At 47.4% G+C, this 18,674-nt stretch overlaps 1 protein-coding gene across 2 annotated transcripts; it reads right to left on the reverse strand.

The window, feature by feature from the left end:
- Positions 1-248: 248 nt before the first annotated feature.
- pex10 (peroxisomal biogenesis factor 10) lies at positions 249-5,487 on the reverse strand. 2 transcript variants are annotated; one of them, XM_056422328.1, is made up of 6 exons: positions 5,218-5,487; positions 4,449-4,529; positions 3,937-4,361; positions 3,650-3,819; positions 1,662-1,797; positions 249-473 (listed from the first exon to the last, which is right to left on the reverse strand). In XM_056422328.1, exons 1-6 carry the CDS (start codon positions 5,327-5,329, stop codon positions 405-407), a joined length of 993 nt encoding a protein of 330 aa, XP_056278303.1. In that variant the 5' UTR covers positions 5,330-5,487; the 3' UTR covers positions 249-404. The 2 variants fall into 2 exon arrangements, with proteins under 2 accessions (XP_056278303.1, XP_056278304.1); XM_056422329.1 differs by having other exon boundaries at positions 418-473; positions 1,640-1,797.
- Positions 5,488-18,674: the final 13,187 nt, after the last annotated feature.

Here is an 18,674-nt window from a genome sequence, read left to right on the forward strand (position 1 = left end):
GTCGGCTTTACAAGCTAACGACAACACGCCCTCACACTTACCCGTCACGGCCGTAAATCACCGGGGAGCGGCGCCGACAACCCCGACTTCACTCAACGGCCCAGAGACGCTTTAACGAGGCAGCAAATTATAGTTTATTGGTAACAAGCGTCGGTCCATCAACAAACACCTCCTGTAGTGATGAGTCAGCGTTATTACCGCCGAGTTTAAGTATTCAAACAACCGCACGAAGAAGAAAAACAGACGCATTTGGACGTTTCACACACAGGTTTTTAATTTAATTAAAAGTGATATTTACAAGATTAGACTGATGCAATCAAACATTTTATTAACATGGCCTGAAGACCATTTGAGAGAAGGTTGACCCCTGGTTGACCTCTGGTTGACCCCTGGTCTCCGTGGCTCTAGCTGTAGTTCCTCAGGTACACCAGTCGGTGCGGCTGGAACTTCTCCCGACACAGGGGGCACTCGGCCTGAGGGACGGTTATCGTCAGTGGAATATTCAATACATACATGACATCATACGTCAAGACATCGTGACACACAGAGAGGCCGACTCAGACTTCCCTGAAAAAAACGGGAATATTGTGAAGATTCAGTTTTTACATCTTACATTTAACATTATTGTAATGCGTCACTGTCCAATTACGCATGTAAGAAGCTAGAATTTATTTATTTGTTCTATATAATTTCACATTAAAAGGTTGATATCATTCCAGGGAACAGGTGGATGACATCGGCTTATCTGCCAAAATACCAGAGGTGGAGGTGGAGCTCAAATCACAGATATTATTATTTATCCTTCATTTCTGCTGGGAGACATTTGGTCCTTCCTGTGATGTAATAAACAATACGTGTGAAGTGAAGTGACGCCTGCTGCGTTTACTATACACGGTATTAAGTGTGTGCCGTGAGTCTGACCTTGGTGTTAAGTGAGTCTGACCTTGGTGTTATGTGAGCCTGACCTTGGTGTTATGAGAGCCTGACCTTGGTGTTATGAGAGTCTGACCTTGGTGTTATGAGAGCCTGACCTTGGTGTTATGTGAGCCTGACTCTGACCTTGGTGTTATGTGAGTGTGACCTTGGTGTTATGTGAGCCTGACCTTGGTGTTATGTGAGCCTGACTCTGACCTTGGTGTTATGTGAGCCTGACTCTGACCTTGGTGTTATGTGAGTGTGACCTTGGTGTTATGTGAGTGTGACCTTGGTGTTATGTGAGCCTGACCTTGGTGTTATGTGAGCCTGACTCTGACCTTGGTGTTACGTGAGCCTGACTCTGACCTTGGTGTTACGTGAGCCTGACTCTGATCTTGGTGTTACGTGAGCCTGACCTTGGTGTTATGTGAGCCTGACCTTGGTGTTAAGTGAGCCTGACCTTGGTGTTATGTGAGCCTGACCTTGGTGTTATGTGAGCCTGACCTTGGTGTTAAGTGAGCCTGACCTTGGTGTTATGTGAGCCTGACCTTGGTGTTAAGTGAGCCTGACCTTGGTGTTACGTGAGCCTGACCTTGGTGTTAAGTGAGCCTGACCTTGGTGTTATGTGAGCCTGACCTTGGTGTTACGTGAGCCTGACCTTGGTGTTACGTGAGCCTGACCTTGGTGTTAAGTGAGCCTGACCTTGGTGTTACGTGAGCCTGACCTTGGTGTTACGTGAGCCTGACCTTGGTGTTGCACCACTCCGTGATGCACTCCCAGCAGAACAGGTGTCCGCAGGGCGTGGCGGTGGAGTGCCTCCGCTCCTCCAGGCAGAGGATGCAGCCGGCGGCTCGGGCTCCGGCTCGGGGAGCGCGCTGAGGACTGGAGACACACCGCGGAGGTCAAGCTCAGCTCACGGGGGTTCATTGTTTTTGACCGACACACAATGTTTTCAGGGCAACAGGCCGGCAGCGGCGTGGTCTTTAGAGACGGTCCTCGCTCAGCGAGAAGCTCGAGGATCTTAAAAGGACCATAATGATGTCTGGGAGACAATAAAACAGCTGCATCCATGTTGAACACCTGTTGCACCAGGATACGGGGAGGTAAAGAATCAATACTGGCATTGGTGTCAGAACAAATGATATCATTTTAATGAACCGTCAGATCGAATACCGGAATAAAAATATCATAATAAAGACTTCTTTGGATATCTCAGGTTGCAGGCACACGCAAATGAATACTAATAAAAACTAACATTTGGATGTTCATCTGTAACTAATACTCCTCAGATACAAATACCAACCTTTTGTAAAAGTCAGCTTTATTTGTACGTATTTATTTTATTTGTGAATATTTATTTAATCCCATCTTACTTTATTTTGTATCATTATTAATAATGATAATTATTAATTATAATTTTTTATTATTGTTTGTATAAATTGTTGTGTGTGTAAAGCGTCTACATGTAGGAAGGTATATGTATAGGTATGCTGTCTTTGTATGTATATATATACATACACACACATATGTATATATTAGGGCTGTCAATCGATTAAAAAAAATTAACAAATTAATCGCACATTTTGAAATTCATTAATCGCGATTAAAAGTTTTGTTTTCTTCTTTTTAAAGACCAAACTTCACACAGAGCTGTGTTTTCAAAGAGGCTCCTACCTATAAAGTGCCAGCGAGGTATTTAATATCGTGGATGATAAATTGTTTCTTCAGTGAAACATCAGATTAGTAAAAAAAAAGAAGTATATTGAGACCCCATTGGTCCTGTCATCTTTAACACTGAACAGCAGAACCAGTGGCCTTGGTAACTGACTGACATTCAAATATGTCACGTTAACCCTCTGGAGGCTGAGGGCATTTTATACATTTTACAAAATAAATTAAATTCACCTTTTAAAGGCGTGCGACACATACCCACGTGTTACACATCAAACATTCCAGAAGAATCTCAGCTCTCTAAACAATGAGGCTCATTGTCCTCACGCTGTGTTCTCTGGTTCTTTGACTGACAGGCTGCTATAGAGCCTTACCCGTGAGGTGGGAGGTCCTTTGTGATTTACTGAGTGTTCATCGGTTGTTTTTTTCGCGAAATGTTGACAGACAAACGGATTGACCAATCACGGTGAAGGTTTCGTGTGACGAGTTATTTCCGCGCCGCGTCACCCGACACGTCGCCCCTCCGTTCCTCTGGGTATCAGAGGGGGAGACGGGAGGAAGGAGGAGCAGGAGGAAACCCGACTGATTCATCCACGAGTTTAAACTCATTTATGCTCCTTATTTTCGCGGAGAAATAATTGTTTTAAAAACGGAAACAGTGTTAAACCGTACTGCCGCGGTTTGACACTCAGGAGTGAAAAAACTTCAAGGCACACCGGAAGTAAACAAAGTTGCGGTAAAAATTTGTGTGCGTTAACGCGGCCAAATTAATCGCATAGATTAACGCGTTAACGCTGACAGCCCTAATTTATATATATATACACACACACATATACATTGACAGCAGACAGACCTTTTTTTAAGATCATATGTCAAGAAAACTCTAAAAAATAAATGTGTAGGTGTATACTATACTTAGTACTACTATTACTGCTTTTTTTAAAGGTCATATGTCAAGAAAACTCTAAAAAATAAAATAAAAAATAAATATCATCCCCGAAATAATCAAACCGTGATCTCTAAAACTGAAGTTCTGCCATGATCGGCCGCGCCGCTCCGGTACCTGAGGTTCCTGTAGAGCTTCCACTCCTGCCGAGCTCTCTGCTTCCGTCTGAAGGCGTTGAGCTGCAGGCACACGGTGACGAGCAGCTGGAGGAGCGACAGCGCCCCCAGCAGGCGGAAGCTGCTCCCTACGCTCTCATCGGGGTCGCCGCCGAGTCCGATCACACGCAGCTACACACACACACACACACACACACACACATAACTAACATGCATTTAGTTGACGGACAAAACGACACTCGTGTGTCCCATCGTCAAGTCAAACAAAAGCATGTAAATAGTATTTACATAGCTGATACCGGCCGCCCTCTTGGACAGGTGATAGAAGGAGCCGCCGATGTAGAACATGGCGGCGTGGAGCCGGTGCATGAGGGTCAACCCCTGGCGCAGGGCGAACACGGCCGGCACGCACGCTCTCCTCTGGGGCTCCGACAGCAGCGCCGCCGCCCTCCGCATCCACCTCCTCAGCCACGCCTCCAGGCTCCAGCGCGGCCCGGACGCCGCCCCCCGCCGCCGCCGCCACCCGGCGCCGCCGACGCTCTCCTCTCCGCATTCCAGCTCGTTCTCCAGGCACACCAGCACCTTGTCCGCCAGGTACGGGACGTAGGCGCGGTAGAGGATGAAGAGGCCCCGCCTGGCGGGGGAGGGGACCCGGCGCTTAGTGGGGTCCACCTGCACCATGTTGACGTATTCCTCGCCCAGCGTCTGGTATCCTACACGGAAATATAATGACTTCTTGATAAGACGGCTCATAAAGACGCACATGAAGCAGAGTTAAGATGACATGTTGGTTTTGGTACCTGAGAACGTGGTCAGACCGTAGTACGCGAGGTCCGACAGCAGCTCGATCTCTCTCCTCCAGTCCAGCCATCTTTTGGATCCTACAGAAATAAACTTTAACAATGATCATCTTTTCACTTGAGAAGACACTTAAAAAAGAAAAGTAGTGTAAGACATGGGCAGACAGAGCATTGGGGAGTTTGGGGTGTCAAAGATCAACGCATGCGCAGAAGTTATCAATTACAGTCATACGTTCAGGACGTCAAATAAGTTTCAATTTATGATGTTTGAGTCAGAACCGTGTTCAGTAATGAGTAATTAGTTTTACTCCCAGGTACCAGTGTTTCAAACATGTTGGGGACATTATTTTCCAGTTTAAAGTCCACCGAAACACTTCGTGGACAGCGAGTTACAGACCGGTGTTACGGTTTCACCAGCGACCCTGTTAACTGGTGACTTCCTGTCGAGCTGTCCTCGTGAATTCCGGTTGGTTTAATTTTGTATTAAAGTGGCAACCGCTAACATATACATAATAAAGTAAAGTATACACATTAAACAATGCGGCATTCACGAGGGCAGATATGTGATATCTTCCTTTTGTCAGCTGTCTGTAATTGGACTCCAACGGACGCGTTGGTTCAAAGTCACCAGTTAACACGGTCACTTCTTAATCCGTAACACCGGATAGATAAATAGAGATAAAACCAGAGCGCACCTCGTTAGCTCTAAAGCTAAAGTGACATGTTAAAAATACGATTTCCATGCGTGTTCCGAGTTGAACAAACTCACCAGCGAGTGTCTGAAAGGCTTCGTTGGCGTTGTTCCTCAGGAAGGTTTGATAATATTCGTCCTTCTGACTGGACCGAATCAACTGGGACTGGTTCGCGGGAGCGAGCGGCATCGTAAGCGCGCGGAAAAGCTAACGGCCGTTGGTACGCCTCTCAGTCCCGATGAAGTGCATGGGGCGACTATATGCACAGTATATGTTACAGTTTCATGAAGATACATTCAGAAATGTCCCATTTTAATCCAGGAAACAAATAGGAAGTTGATGCCTCTGAAAACCCACCAAACAGACAGATAATTAAGTGACAGTGCCGCCTACTGGCCGGAGGAGGCACGACATGCTCACTCTCAACTTTCTTTTTTTACTATTTGAAAAAGAATGGGACTTTGGTCTCATTATCAATCTTATTAATACATATTATAATAGATACTTGTGTATGCATATATATTTCGGGAATGATGTTTTTATTTTCTATTTACAGTTTTCTTTTAAACAAAGCAGAAATTATAGTACTAATTATAGTATAGTATAGTACGAGTACTTATTTAAACATATACACACCTACACAGATATGTGCATGCATACATACACACGCATATGTACTGTATATACGTGTGTGTGTGTTTGTGTTTGTGTGTGTGTGTGTGTATACACACATAAATACATACCCTGACATACATATACATATGCCTATACATATACCTTACGTATATTTAAGAATTTCTCTGCTGGAGTATGACCCTATTATATAACGTTCATTTTAATTTCCACTGTTGGTTAATTCTAATGTCATAAGACAGGCCTTTGTGTAAAACACACTATATTTAGTATTAATATAACAATGTTATTTAGCCACAAGTAACAATAAAAACACAATTTTAAAGAGCACAAGCTCCCAAAACACTGACACAACTGTTTTTAACTAGATTTCATTCTTTAAGTTACACATTAATGCAGGTGTTATGTCCCAGCACGAAGGTTGCTGATGAAATAGTTAACTTGTTGCACACTTGCTGGATTATGCATGTGCAGACAATAAGACAACACAACCCCCGAACTCACCCCCGACATCCATACAGGCTGTGCCAACATCATCAAGGCACTTTAATGACGCTATGTTGCTACACACACGCACACACACACGCGCACACGCGCGCACAGTGTTTATCTGAGCCACCGTGCAAGTCGCTACACGGCGCTCTTGAACCTGTGTGTAAGTAGGTGATAGGTGCACTCCTTCATTCATTCACTGCGCCGCTCGGGCAGCTCTCCTTGTGATCTGCCCTGGAGACAAAAAAGAAAAAAGAAGAGTTGTGGAACCAGTTTGTTCCTCTTTGTCTGATGCGGCGCGAGCTGCCCGAGCTCAGCCAGGTGTACAATAACCGCTACGGGAGAACATCCCATTGTGAGCCGCACTGCGATCTCCTTTCAGACAGCCGTGTTAACAACAGCCCGCCTCACACCAGGAAGTTGAACTTTGCTCCCAGTGAGGAGGAAGAGGAAGAGGAGGAGGAGTTTGGCTTTTTTCTTTGAATTGTACCTCGTTGCCGATGGGAAGTGGAGCGAGTGGGGAGCACTCTGCCGCTTGGACTACAGCTCAACTCATGGAAACGCTCCTGGATCTCGACAGGTAACACACACACCTGCACGCCAGGTAACACACACACCTGGCCGACAGGTAACACACACACCTGGCCGAGAGGTAACACACACACCTGGACGCCAGGTAACACACACACCTGGCCGAGAGGTAACACACACACCTGCACGCCAGGTAACACACACACCTGGCCGACAGGTAACACACACACCTGGCCGACAGGTAACACACACACCTGGACGCCAGGTAACACACACACCTGGCCGACAGGTAACACACACACCGACTCTCTGAGTGTGTGAGAGGAGCGCGCCGCTGCTGCTCCGACACGGTTACCTGTGTCACACACTGGACCCGGCAGGTGGGTCGGAGTGATGAGGTCATCTTATCAGGTTATCAGTGTGCGACTTCCGACACACACAGACGGAGCTGGCCGTGTGGCTCCAGTCTCATCTCAGAGTTTTACAACAGAACGTTGGGAACTTATTTATTTTTTATTTCTTTTGTGTTTTGTGCAGGAATCTAAATCAATGTTATGAACAGCTTGTTTCTCTTCTGGTGAAGTGATGAGGTGAAAGAGAACACGCTATTCATGTCGGGACCTCTGGTTGATTTGGTCAGAACATATTCATATTCTTCTTCTTCTTCTTCTTCTTCTTCTTCTTCTTCTTGTTCTTCTTGTTCTTCTTGTTGTCCTTCTTCTTCTTCTTGTTCTTCTTGTTCTTCTTCTTCTCCCTCTTCTCCTCCTTCTTTTTCCTCCTCTTCTTCTTCTTCTCCTTATTTTTCTTCCTATTCTTTTCCTTATTCTCCTCCTCCTCCTTCTTCCTATTCTTCCCTTTCTTCTTCTTTTACTTCTCCTTCTCTCACTTCTTCTTCCTCTTTTTTCTTCTTCTTCCTTTCCTCCTCTTCTTCTTCCTCTTTGTCATCTTCTTCTTCCTTTTCTTCTTCCCCTTCCCCTTCTTCTTCTTCTTCTTCTTCTTCTTCTTCTTCTTCTTCTTCTTCTTCTTCTTCTTCTTCTTCTTCTCCTTCTCCTTCTGTGCTATCCCGATTGCTGACCAACCTTCGAAGGCACCGTTCTGAAGGCCTCCTCTCCTCCTCTCCTCCGCCTCACGGCTTTGCCATGTTTTCCGTTTCTCTTCACCTCCCTCGTCATCGTGTATCACAAAAATTACGTTCCCCCAGACCTAAAATACAATTTGCAGTTACGTTTGACTGAAACGTATTTCTCTCCAAATTACGTTTAAGTGAAACGTATTTCTCTCCAGATTACGTTTGTATTTGACGTATTATAATTACAAATACGTCTCTGATCAACGTATTGTAACGTCTCAGACGTTATGGACTGATGACACGGAGACGGGACGGCGTTATTACTCCTTCTTTATTTGGGGCATCCTCCAACACAGACAGCGTGTTCCTCTCAGCTCCGCAGCTCCAACGTCAACAACGGTTCCCGTCAACCACACTTAACTCCCCTTCTTCCCCAGGTTAACCCCGCCTCCCCTCTACTCCGCCAATCACAGGCACGCCCCCTCGACCAGCACGCACGGTGCCACACTGTGATTGGCAGCCACTTCACAGGGTCGCTACATTACCCTCCCCTTACAAAGTTCCTTGCCCCCAAGGAACACCATTGACAACATTGTCAACAGCAGGAACAACATTAGTAACAGCAGGAACAACATTAGTAAAGTAACAATACATCTCCAAAATAATGGGAAAACACTAATAACTTTAAAAAAAAAAGAAGGTCAGGGTGGACTACCATCACTTCCAGTGAGACCAGGGCGCATTCTTGCCCTTTCTGGAACCTACGGTCTCACTTTAACTTATTTCTCCTCCCCTAAGAAACCACAAAGTCTCTGAACCGGCCCGGGGGCCTTCTCTGTCTTCGCGGCTGAGCCGCTTGTGGGGCTGTGTCTACTGGACCAGTGGGGTCGGAGGGGGCCGTCAAACCCGGAGAGCTGGCCAGGGAGTGAGCAGGGAGGGGAGGCTGAGGAGGGGTTCCCCGTGCCACTGCTGCCAGTGGCGAAGCAACCCCTCTGTACGGGGCGAGTCGGTCCCTATGAAGCACCACTCTCCTTCCCTTAGGAGGTAGCTGTAGCCTGTAAATGACCTCTCCCACCCTCTCCAACACTCTGCAGGGGCCGACCCATTGGCTGTCGAGTTTTGGGCACCGGCCCTTCTTACGCACAGGGTTGTAGACCCAAACCAGTTCTCCAGCCTGAAAGTGCCTTGCTTTTTCTCTCACGTCGTAGTTGCGTTTTTGTCTCACACCTGCACTCAGTTGCTGTTTTCGAGCAAAAGCATGGGCCACTTCAAGGCGGTCCTGTAGTCTCCTGGCGTACTCAGGCCCTGGGGGGGCGTCTGGGGAATCAGGGGGCCGTCCAAAAGCCAATTCTGCTGGGGTGCGGAGTTCTCTCCCCAGCATGAGCAGCGCAGGTGTACAGGATGAGGTCTCTTGAACTGCAGAGCGACATGCCATGAGCACCAAAGGCAAATGCTTGTCCCAATCGCGCTGGTGTTGCGAAGTGAGGATGGCAAGCTGCTGGCCCATGGTGCGATGGAATCTTTCCACCAACCCGTCACTCTGAGGCGCGGGGAGGTGCGTGTCTTGTGCATGCCCAGGTGTTCGCACATGGCAGCAAACACCAGCGACTCAAAGTTCCTCCTTGGTCACTGTGAATGGTCTCCGGTACTCGAACCGGCTGAACATGCCTCCAACCAGGGCTTCTACGACCGTCTCTGCCTCCTGGTCTGGGATAGCATACGCCTCTGGCCATTTTGTGAAGTAGTCTATGGCGGTGAGAACATACCGATTTCCTCCATCTGAGCACGGCAGTGGACCCACCACATCCACGGCCACCCTTTCCATCAGTGCCCCAACTGGAAACTGCTGCAGTGGAGCGTGAGAGCGACCTGGGGGACCTTTCCGTGCCATACAGGGGTCACAACGGCGGCAAAAGTCTTCCACGTCCCTCCTGCACTGGCCCCAGTAGAAGCCCTTCCGGAGACGCCGCAGTGTTTTAGAAACCCCAAAATGTCCAGAACCTGCAGCTCCATGCATGGCTTCAAGCACCGCATCCCGTAAGTCCTTGGGGACCACCATCTGCCACTTTTCCTCTCCGTTGCTGGCTCCTTCCATGCCCGCTGCAGCACGCCCTGAGACAGGCGCAGAGACCCGAACTGAGACCACAGACCTTTGGTTGCTTTGGAGAACACGGCCACCTCTTCCCACGGTGGCCTCCGCTGTGCCTCCAACCACCGTAGTGCCGGCTGTAGGTCTGCATCCTGTTCTTGGTGTTGTTTCCACTCTGCCAAGTCCACCGTCTGCAGCTCTCGGCATACAAACTCCTCCAACCGACGAACTGCAGCACAGTCTCCTTCCTCTTCACGCAGTTCCTTCTCACGAGTCTCTCTCCGCTCGCAGTAGCGGCACTCGCATGCGGCACATGGCCTTCGGGAGAGCGCGTCGGCATTCGTGTGGCGCGTCCCAGCCCGGTGCTCCACGATGAAGTCAAAAGCCTGCAGCTGCTCCAACCACCTGGCCACCTGCCCCTTCGGCTCCTTGAAGGTCATGAGCCACTGCAGAGCAGAGTGGTCCGTCCTCACAGTGAATGTCTGGCCACAGATAGTACTTGAAGTGCCTGATTGACAACACCACTGCCAAGAGCTCTCTGCGGGTAACGCAGTAGCGCCGCTCAGCCTTGCTGAACGCCCAGCTGAAGTACCCCACCACTCTCTCTCCTTCGGGTCTTGTCTGAGAAAGTACTCCCCCGACGCCTGATCCGCTAGCGTCCGTGTCCAGCGTGAAAGGTAGGCTAGGGTCGGCTGGGGCTAGCACCGGCGCCTCAATCAGGGCTTGCCGAAGCCTGCTGAACGCCGTTTGGCACTGCTCTGTCCAGGCAAAGTTGCTGTCCTTCTGCAACAATTGAAACAGGGGCGCAGCAGTACACGCAAACCCTCGTACAAACCTCCTGTAGTACGAGGCCAGGCCCAAAAAACTCTTCAACTGTTTTTGGTTGGTGGGGGTGGGCCAGTCGGCGACTGCCTGCACCTTCTCCTGCATTGTGCCAATGCCCTCCCCACCTATCCGATGTCCCAAGAAGGAAACCTCTCTGCATGAAGTGGCACTTTTCTGGGTGTAGCTTTAGGCCTGCCGCTCTGATTTTTTCCAGCACCAACCGCAATGATGCCAGGGCTTGCTCGAACGAGTTACCGTGAACCAGGATGTCGTCCAGGTAAACCAGGCACTGTTGACGTGGAATTCCTTCCAATACCTTGTCCATCAACCTGACGAAGGTGGCAGGAGCGTTACACAGTCCAAAACTGAGGACCTTGAACTGCCACAGTCCCCGTCCGGTGCAAAACGCAGTCTTTGGCGGGCCTCCGGGCGAGAGGCACCTGGTAGTATCCACTGCGGAGGTCCAAAGAAGAGAACCAGGAGGACCCAGAGACCAGGTCCAAAGACTCATCAATGCGGGGCAGTGGGTATGAATCTTTCCTGGTTACCCCATTTACAGGCCTGTAGTCAGCGCAGAGTCGCCAGCCACGTATCTTTTTTGGAACCATGACAACGGCTGCTGCCCAGGGGCTGTCGGAAGGCTCGATGACACCCGCCTGCAGCATGCTCTCGACCGCCTCGTCACATGCCTGTTGGCGGGCCAGCGGGAGGCGGCGTGGCGGCACTTGATAGGACGTGCGTCCCCTGTGTCAATCTCATGCTGCACTAGATGAGTTTGACCTACCTCGTCTTCACTCTTTGCGAAACTGCCTCGGAACTCTAGCAGAAGCTGCCACAACTGCTCCTGCTGCTGAGGGTGTAGGTCGCCACAGTTCTTGCTCCACACCTCCCTCACCGCCATCAGCGTCCCATCCACCTCCACCTCCTTCTGGACCAACCCAGACCAGGCGTGGTTGTGAAGCTCATAGTGTGGTCAGGCGCGAGGGTTGCCCCAGGGGAGACAGTGAGGGGGCCTGGGTTGCTGTCTACAGTCTCTACGGTACTCGCTGATGGTGCGGGAGGTCCGGAGGGAGGCAGTGCAGGGGTGAGACTGGGGATCATCGCGATAGCAGGCCCTCCTTGGAAACTCACTGTGCATCGTTGCAGGTCTAACTGGCAGCCTGTGGCCCTCAAAATGTCCACACCCAGAATACATGGGTCCTGTCGGCCGCTATCCACACCTGATGACAGACCGTCGCTCCCCCCACCGATATGGTCAGTCGACCTCTGCCTTTCATGGGTGCCAGCTCTCCGGTGACAGTGCGCAGTCGAACAGTGGTGTCGTCGAACGAATCCAGCCTGGGACCATGTCTGGTCTAACCAGGGTTACCGTTGACCCTGTGTCCAATAGCGCCAAACAGGGCACTCCTTCCACAGTGATGGGGACATAGCACGAGTCTCCTTACCAGTCGTCCCACTGCCACAACAGGCTCCAGTTCTGAGTCGTCGTCTGCTTCTGGGGGACGTGGAGTCTGGTGCCCCGGGTGTACTGTTGGGCTCCTGCTGTCGAGACTTGAGGATGGGGTTTGGAGTTGGGGTCGGGTCCGCATATCCTCCTCTATGCGAGCCCTGAACTGTTTCCCTGAGACCCGCTTGACTTGGGGCACTCCTGGCTAAGTGCCCTGGCTGACCGCACCCCAGCAGAGCCTGGGGCCGGGCGTGGTCGGTGTGCTGGTTGTAGAGACACAGCTCTAATCAGTTCAGTCACCCATGCGGTCTCTCTCCTCTGAGTGACTCGGCATTGCAGACCGTCGGCAGGTGGACCCTCTCTTTGACCGCGTTCAGCCGCTACACCCACACATTCTCTCTCCACGGCCATCTCCAAGGCCGACTGCAACGACTGTGGGTGTTGTGGTTGCACTTGGACCCGCAACTCAGTGGGGAGATTGCTCTGATGAACTGGTCCCGTGCCAGCTCGCTTTGTACTCGGGGGCATGTGTACATAGGCCCTCCGTGATAAGCTTTCAATGTCATTGGCTAACACACGCAGCGGCTCCCAGGTTTTCTGCAGCGGTTATTTAGCTCATTACGCAGGAGCTCCGGCTGTAAACATTGTCCAAACCGCCTCTGCAGGGCCCCCACCAGCGCTTGATAACTCCGCCTGTCCTCCGGGCTCAGCAGTAGGAGGCAGGACAGCGCATCGTCAGTGAGACACAACGCCAGCTGCAGTGCTTTAGTCTCCGTGGACCATCGCCCAGCATGTGATAGAAGTTCAAATTGGGCAAGGAAGGCTTCCCAGGCCGCCTTACCGGAGTATTTCGGCGTGTTTACCGTCGGCATTGCAACTGAGTGTTGGCGCAACCCTCTTCCGGTATCGCTACATTCCGCGGAGAAACGGCGCGAAAAGTTGCTGCGGGACTCAAACCCGCGTCTCTGGCCATCTTCGCTGCAGACTCTCTCAGGCGATGCCTCGCCTCCCTTGTAGCTCCCGTGAACTCTCTGGCGATGTCTTCTGACCATCCGCAAGCTCCTCGTCCTCCATGTCTCTATCTTCTCTCTTTACCTTCGTCCGCCGACACGATCCATGCCAAACAGTCGGCTACCGGCTAGCTCTCTCCACGCTAGGTTAGCTCTCCACGGTTATCGATCTTGTTAGTCCGAAATCACTTCTGACACCAATGTAACGTCTCAGACGTTATGGACTGATGACACGGAGACGGGACGGCGTTATTACTCCTTCTTTATTTGGGGCATCCTCCAACACAGACAGCGTGTTCCTCTCAGCTCCGCAGCTCCAACGTCAACAACGGTTCCCGTCAACCACACTTAACTCCCCTTCTTCCCCAGGTTAACCCCGCCTCCCCTCTACTCCGCCAATCACAGGCACGCCCCCTCGACCAGCACGCACGGTGCCACACTGTGATTGGCAGCCACTTCACAGGGTCGCTACAGTATCTTTGCCGTTTGTTATCTCTCTTTTCTACAATGCTGTTATGAATTGTAAAAAGCGTCCTCTAGCCTTATTTATTATTATGTTATATATGTTGTTTCGCCTGCGTATTCTGACAGCAATAAGTTTTGTAACGGATCATATGAATTGGCGTGAAGACTTACTGCTGGTTACTCTCCTTTATTTTCTTTTTTTAGGTGACAATACATTAATTAAAACTCGTACACTATCACCACCTCATCACCACCGAAACAGAGTTAGTCCCATACGGGTCAAATCAATTATTAAACTTGTTATAAAATGCGCATCTGTCCGTAATCTATACCATAAAGTTCGCATTTTAACCTAAAAAAAAGTGCGTTTCCTTTTAACCTTTCAAAATAAAAGTCCGATCTATCTGTTAAGCGGAAGTAGTATAAAACGTCTATATTTATTCAAACAATACAATATAAAAGGCATACATCAAAATCAATAAGGAAAATGCCAAACAGTCAAACAACTCAAAACAATAAACCCTTCATGGCGTTATTTACAGGCGTATTTATTTTTCATCAAACAAAAAGAGCAGGTACCCGGAAAAATCTAGGAAATAATTTGGGAATTGTAAATAAAACATGATTTACGCTTCAACTTCCACTGATATGCATGCAAACTAATACATCGTTTCACACACACACACACACACACACACACACACACACACACACACACACACACACACACACACACACACACACACACACACACACACACTCATGACACATAGTACACACACACACACACACACACACACACACACACACTCTCATACGCACACACTCTTACACACGCACACACACACTCTTACACACGCACACACACACAGACAGCACACACACACACACACAGAATGACAGACACACACTCAGACACACATACAGACACTCACATACATACATACACACACAGGCAGAGACACACACTCACACACACACACACACACATATATACACGTGCACACACGCATACTCTGTAGACTGACCCTTGACCTCCCAATTGTCTCTCAGATATAACCCTACTGCTTTATATTTAATATATTATATCTACCTAAATATAAGACTTTGAGGTCATGAGGGGAATCCCCTCCAAAACTTTCACAAGAGAAAATTGTCACCGTGCCAATAACCCTTGTACGATCCTTAAAACCAGTCTTTTAGTACATTTTTTATACTTTCAATCAACTTAAAGATCTGGATTCTTTTCAAATTCAAAGAGGGGCCTCTGCATATGAATACCCAACAGTTTTGGACCGATAGCTCTGAGTTAAGGGCCCCAAAAACAGGTCCAAAGGGTCAAATTGGGTAAACATGTCAGAGCTTAGCTTTCTTTTCCAGGTTGTAGCCACTCCTAAATGGGGTAGAATACAATTGAAATTGTTCATATAGTACAAACATTTAAGGAGTTGTTAACCTTTGAAGGAAGGAATTTTGTTTTTTCCGGGTTTTTAAACCCTTCCCAAGCAGGGATGCTAAGTGCTATATGTGGCCAGCCTACATGGTTGGGACCCATTTGGGAGTGGCTACAACATGCAAAAGAAAGCTAAACTCTGACATGTTTAGAAGAAAAAAAAGTTAAAATCAGCCCAAGCTCACAACAGGGTCTCAGATTTGTTAAACCACACACCCTCTTCAAGTCCTGGATTTCAGACAGCCAATTAACTCTTGTGGGTGTTTCGGAGGAAATTTCACCCCATCACCTCATTGTAGGCCCTGTCCTGAGTGTCTGTGTTCAATTTGGGATTTCCAGGATGAATATTTAGGAGATTATGGCCATTTTTGCACTTGTCAAAAAATATGCAAATTTAAGAGAATAAGGCCCAATTTGACCCTTTGGACCTGTTTTTGGGGCCCTTAACTCAGAGCTATCGGTCCAAACCTGTAGGGTATTCATATTCAGATGCCCTTTTTTGAATTTGAAAATAATCCAGATCTTTAAGTTGATTGAATGTATGAAAAATTAACTAAAAGACTGGTTTTAAGGATCGTATAAGGGTTATTGGCACGGTGACAATTTTCTCTTGTGAATCTTTTGGAGGGGATTCCCCCCGCGACATCAAAGTCTTATATTTAGGTAAATATAATATATTAAATATAAAGCAGTAGGGTTATATCTGAGAGACAATTGGGAGGTCAAGGGTCAGTCTGCAGAGTATGCGTGTGTGTGCACGTGTATTTGTGTGTGTGTGGGTGTGTGTGTGTGTGATTCTGCCTGTGTTTGTATGTATGTGAGTGTCTGTATGTGTGTCTGTGTGAGAGTGTGTGTCTGTGTGTCTGTCATTCTGTGTGTGTGTGTGTGTGTGTGTGTGTCTGTCTGTGTGTGTAGTAATGTGTGTGTGTGTGTAAGAGTGTGTGCGTATGAGAGTGTGTGTCTGTGTGTGTGAGTATGTGTGTGTCTCTGCCTGTGTGTGTGTACGTATATGAGTGTCTATGTGTTTCTGTCAGTGTGTGTGTGTGTGTGTGTGTGTGTGTGAAATGATGTCTTAGTTTGCATGCATATCAGTGGAAGTTGAAGGGTAAATCATGTTTTATTTACAATTCCCAAATTATTTCCCAGATTTTTCCGGGTACCTGCTCTTTTTGTTTGATGAGAAGTAAATACGCCTGTAAATAACGCCATGAAGGGTTTATTGTTTTGAGTTGTTTGACTGTTTAGCATTTTCCTTTTGATTTTGATGTATGCCTTTTATATTGTATTGTTTGAATAAATATAGACGTTTTATACTACTTCCGCTTAACAGATAAATCGGACTTTTATTTTGAAAGGTTAAAAGGAAGCGCACTTTTCTTTTAGGTTAAAATGCGAACTTTATGGTATAGATTACGGACAGATGCGCATTTTATAACAAGTTTAATAGTTGATTTGACCCGTATGGGACTAACTCTGTTAAGGTGGTGATGAGGTGGTGATAGTGTACGAGTTTTAATTAATGTATTGTCACCTAAAAAAAGAAAATAAAGGAGAGTCACAAGCAGTAAGTCTTCACGCCAATTCATATGATCCTTTACAACGCCTATTGCTGTCATAATACGCAGACGAAACAACAGATAAAATAATAATAAATAAGACTAGAGGACGCTTTTTACAATTCATAACAGCATTGTAGAAAAGAGAGATAGGCCTAACAAACGGCAAAGATACGTTGATCAGAGACATATTTGTAATTATAATACGTCAAATGCAAACGTAATTTGGAGAGAAATACGTTTCAGTCAAACGTAACTGCAAATTGCATTTTAGGTCTGGGGGAACGTAATTTTTGTGATACAGGGTTGACCTCGTGGAGACGTTCTCAAAGTGCTCAGCTCTCAACACGTGTGCCTCCTCCTCCTCCTCCTCCTCCTCCTCCTCCTCCTCCTCCTCCTCCTCCTCCTCCATTCTTCATGACAGAGTAGAGTCACGGGGAGGGAGTTACCTTCAGGACGCTGTTCCGTCTTCACTCCACATGAAGATATTTGATTTTGTGTACTTGTGATTTCCTCACCTCGCAGGAGGAAAGACGTTCACAACCGATCAAACGTTTGGGGTCACCCAGACAATTTGGGGGTTTCCATAAAAACTCACACTTTTATTTATCAAATGAATATAAAATAAAGTCAATACATTGACGAGGTTAGAAATAATGATTTTTATTGTAAATATTAATGTTGTTCATCTTGTGGCTCAAAGGAAGGTTAGTTTTAACGCTTCTCTCACCAGCATAACTGTTTTCAGCTGCGCTCAAATAAAAAGTTTTTTTTAGGGTTTTCTACCCCTCTGTTATTCTTCTAAGGCGATAACACAATGTACCACTAGAACATGGAGATGGGCCTCTACACACCTCTGTAGAGACTTCATTAAACACCAGAGAATAGTCATCTACACATTAACTATGTAGAGAGTGTATTTATGATTAATTTAATGTTATCTTCATTGGAAAAAAACGTGCGTTGAAAAATAAGGACATTTCTAAGTGACCCCAAACTTGTTCTCACGGTAAAACAAACACGTTGGATAACCTTTAACCGTATAGGTCTTACACACCGCCCTACAAAACATCTTTGAGGGTGAAAAAACCTTTACAAAGTAAGACCATGTCTCTGGGATATTTACCTAAAAAAAGTCAAAATGAAACGTAGAGAGAGAGAGAGAGAGAGAGAGAGAAAGAGTGTGTGTGTGCTGGAGAAAGAGAGAGAGAATGTGCGTGTTGGAAAGAGAGATAGATAGAGAGAGAGAGAGAGAGAGAGAGAAAGAGTGTGTGTGTTAGAGAGAGAGAGAGGCTTGTGTGTGTGTGTTAGAGAGAGCGAGAGTGAGAGAGAAAGAGAGAGAGAGTGTGTGTTAGAGAGAAATAGATAGATAGATAGATAGTGTGTGTGTGTGTGTGTGTGTGATGGGCCAGTGCAACAGAGAGGCTCACTGATGTGTTTTTAATGGAGCTCTGTTTCCCGCTGGAAGACGTTCTGTCAGCTTTGGTTCATCTTTTGATTTGAAATTTTTTTTTTTTACAGTTTTTGGAGACAATAACATAAAAATGTGTCCGCTGGGTTAGAAAAGGAAGTTTTCTTCAGACGTCTTAACGAATACATTTCAGAGGATTAACCAGAGATGTAGTTCTGCCTTCTTTGTCTGTGTGTGTGTGTGTGTGACTGTGTGTGTGTGTGTGTCTATGTGTGTGTGTGTGTGTGTGTGTGTGTGTGTCTATGTGTGTGTGTGTAATCTCTCTCTGTTGTTAAGCTGTTGTGCAGACTTCCTCATGTGTGTCAGTTGCATCTTTCTCAGAGGATTGAATCACAGTCTGGTCTCCATGTCGTTACAATGAAGAGCAACAGAGTGGGTGAGAGAGAGAGAGAGAGAGAGAGAGAGAGAGAGAGAGAGAGAGTGTGTGTGTGTGTTAGAAAGAGAGAGAGAGTGTGTGTGTTAGAAAGAGAGAGAGAGAGTGTGTGTGTGTGTG

This window comes from Pseudoliparis swirei, chromosome 9 (genome assembly GCF_029220125.1).
Source record: "Pseudoliparis swirei isolate HS2019 ecotype Mariana Trench chromosome 9, NWPU_hadal_v1, whole genome shotgun sequence".
In the NCBI taxonomy this organism is placed as follows: domain Eukaryota; kingdom Metazoa; phylum Chordata; class Actinopteri; order Perciformes; family Liparidae; genus Pseudoliparis; species Pseudoliparis swirei.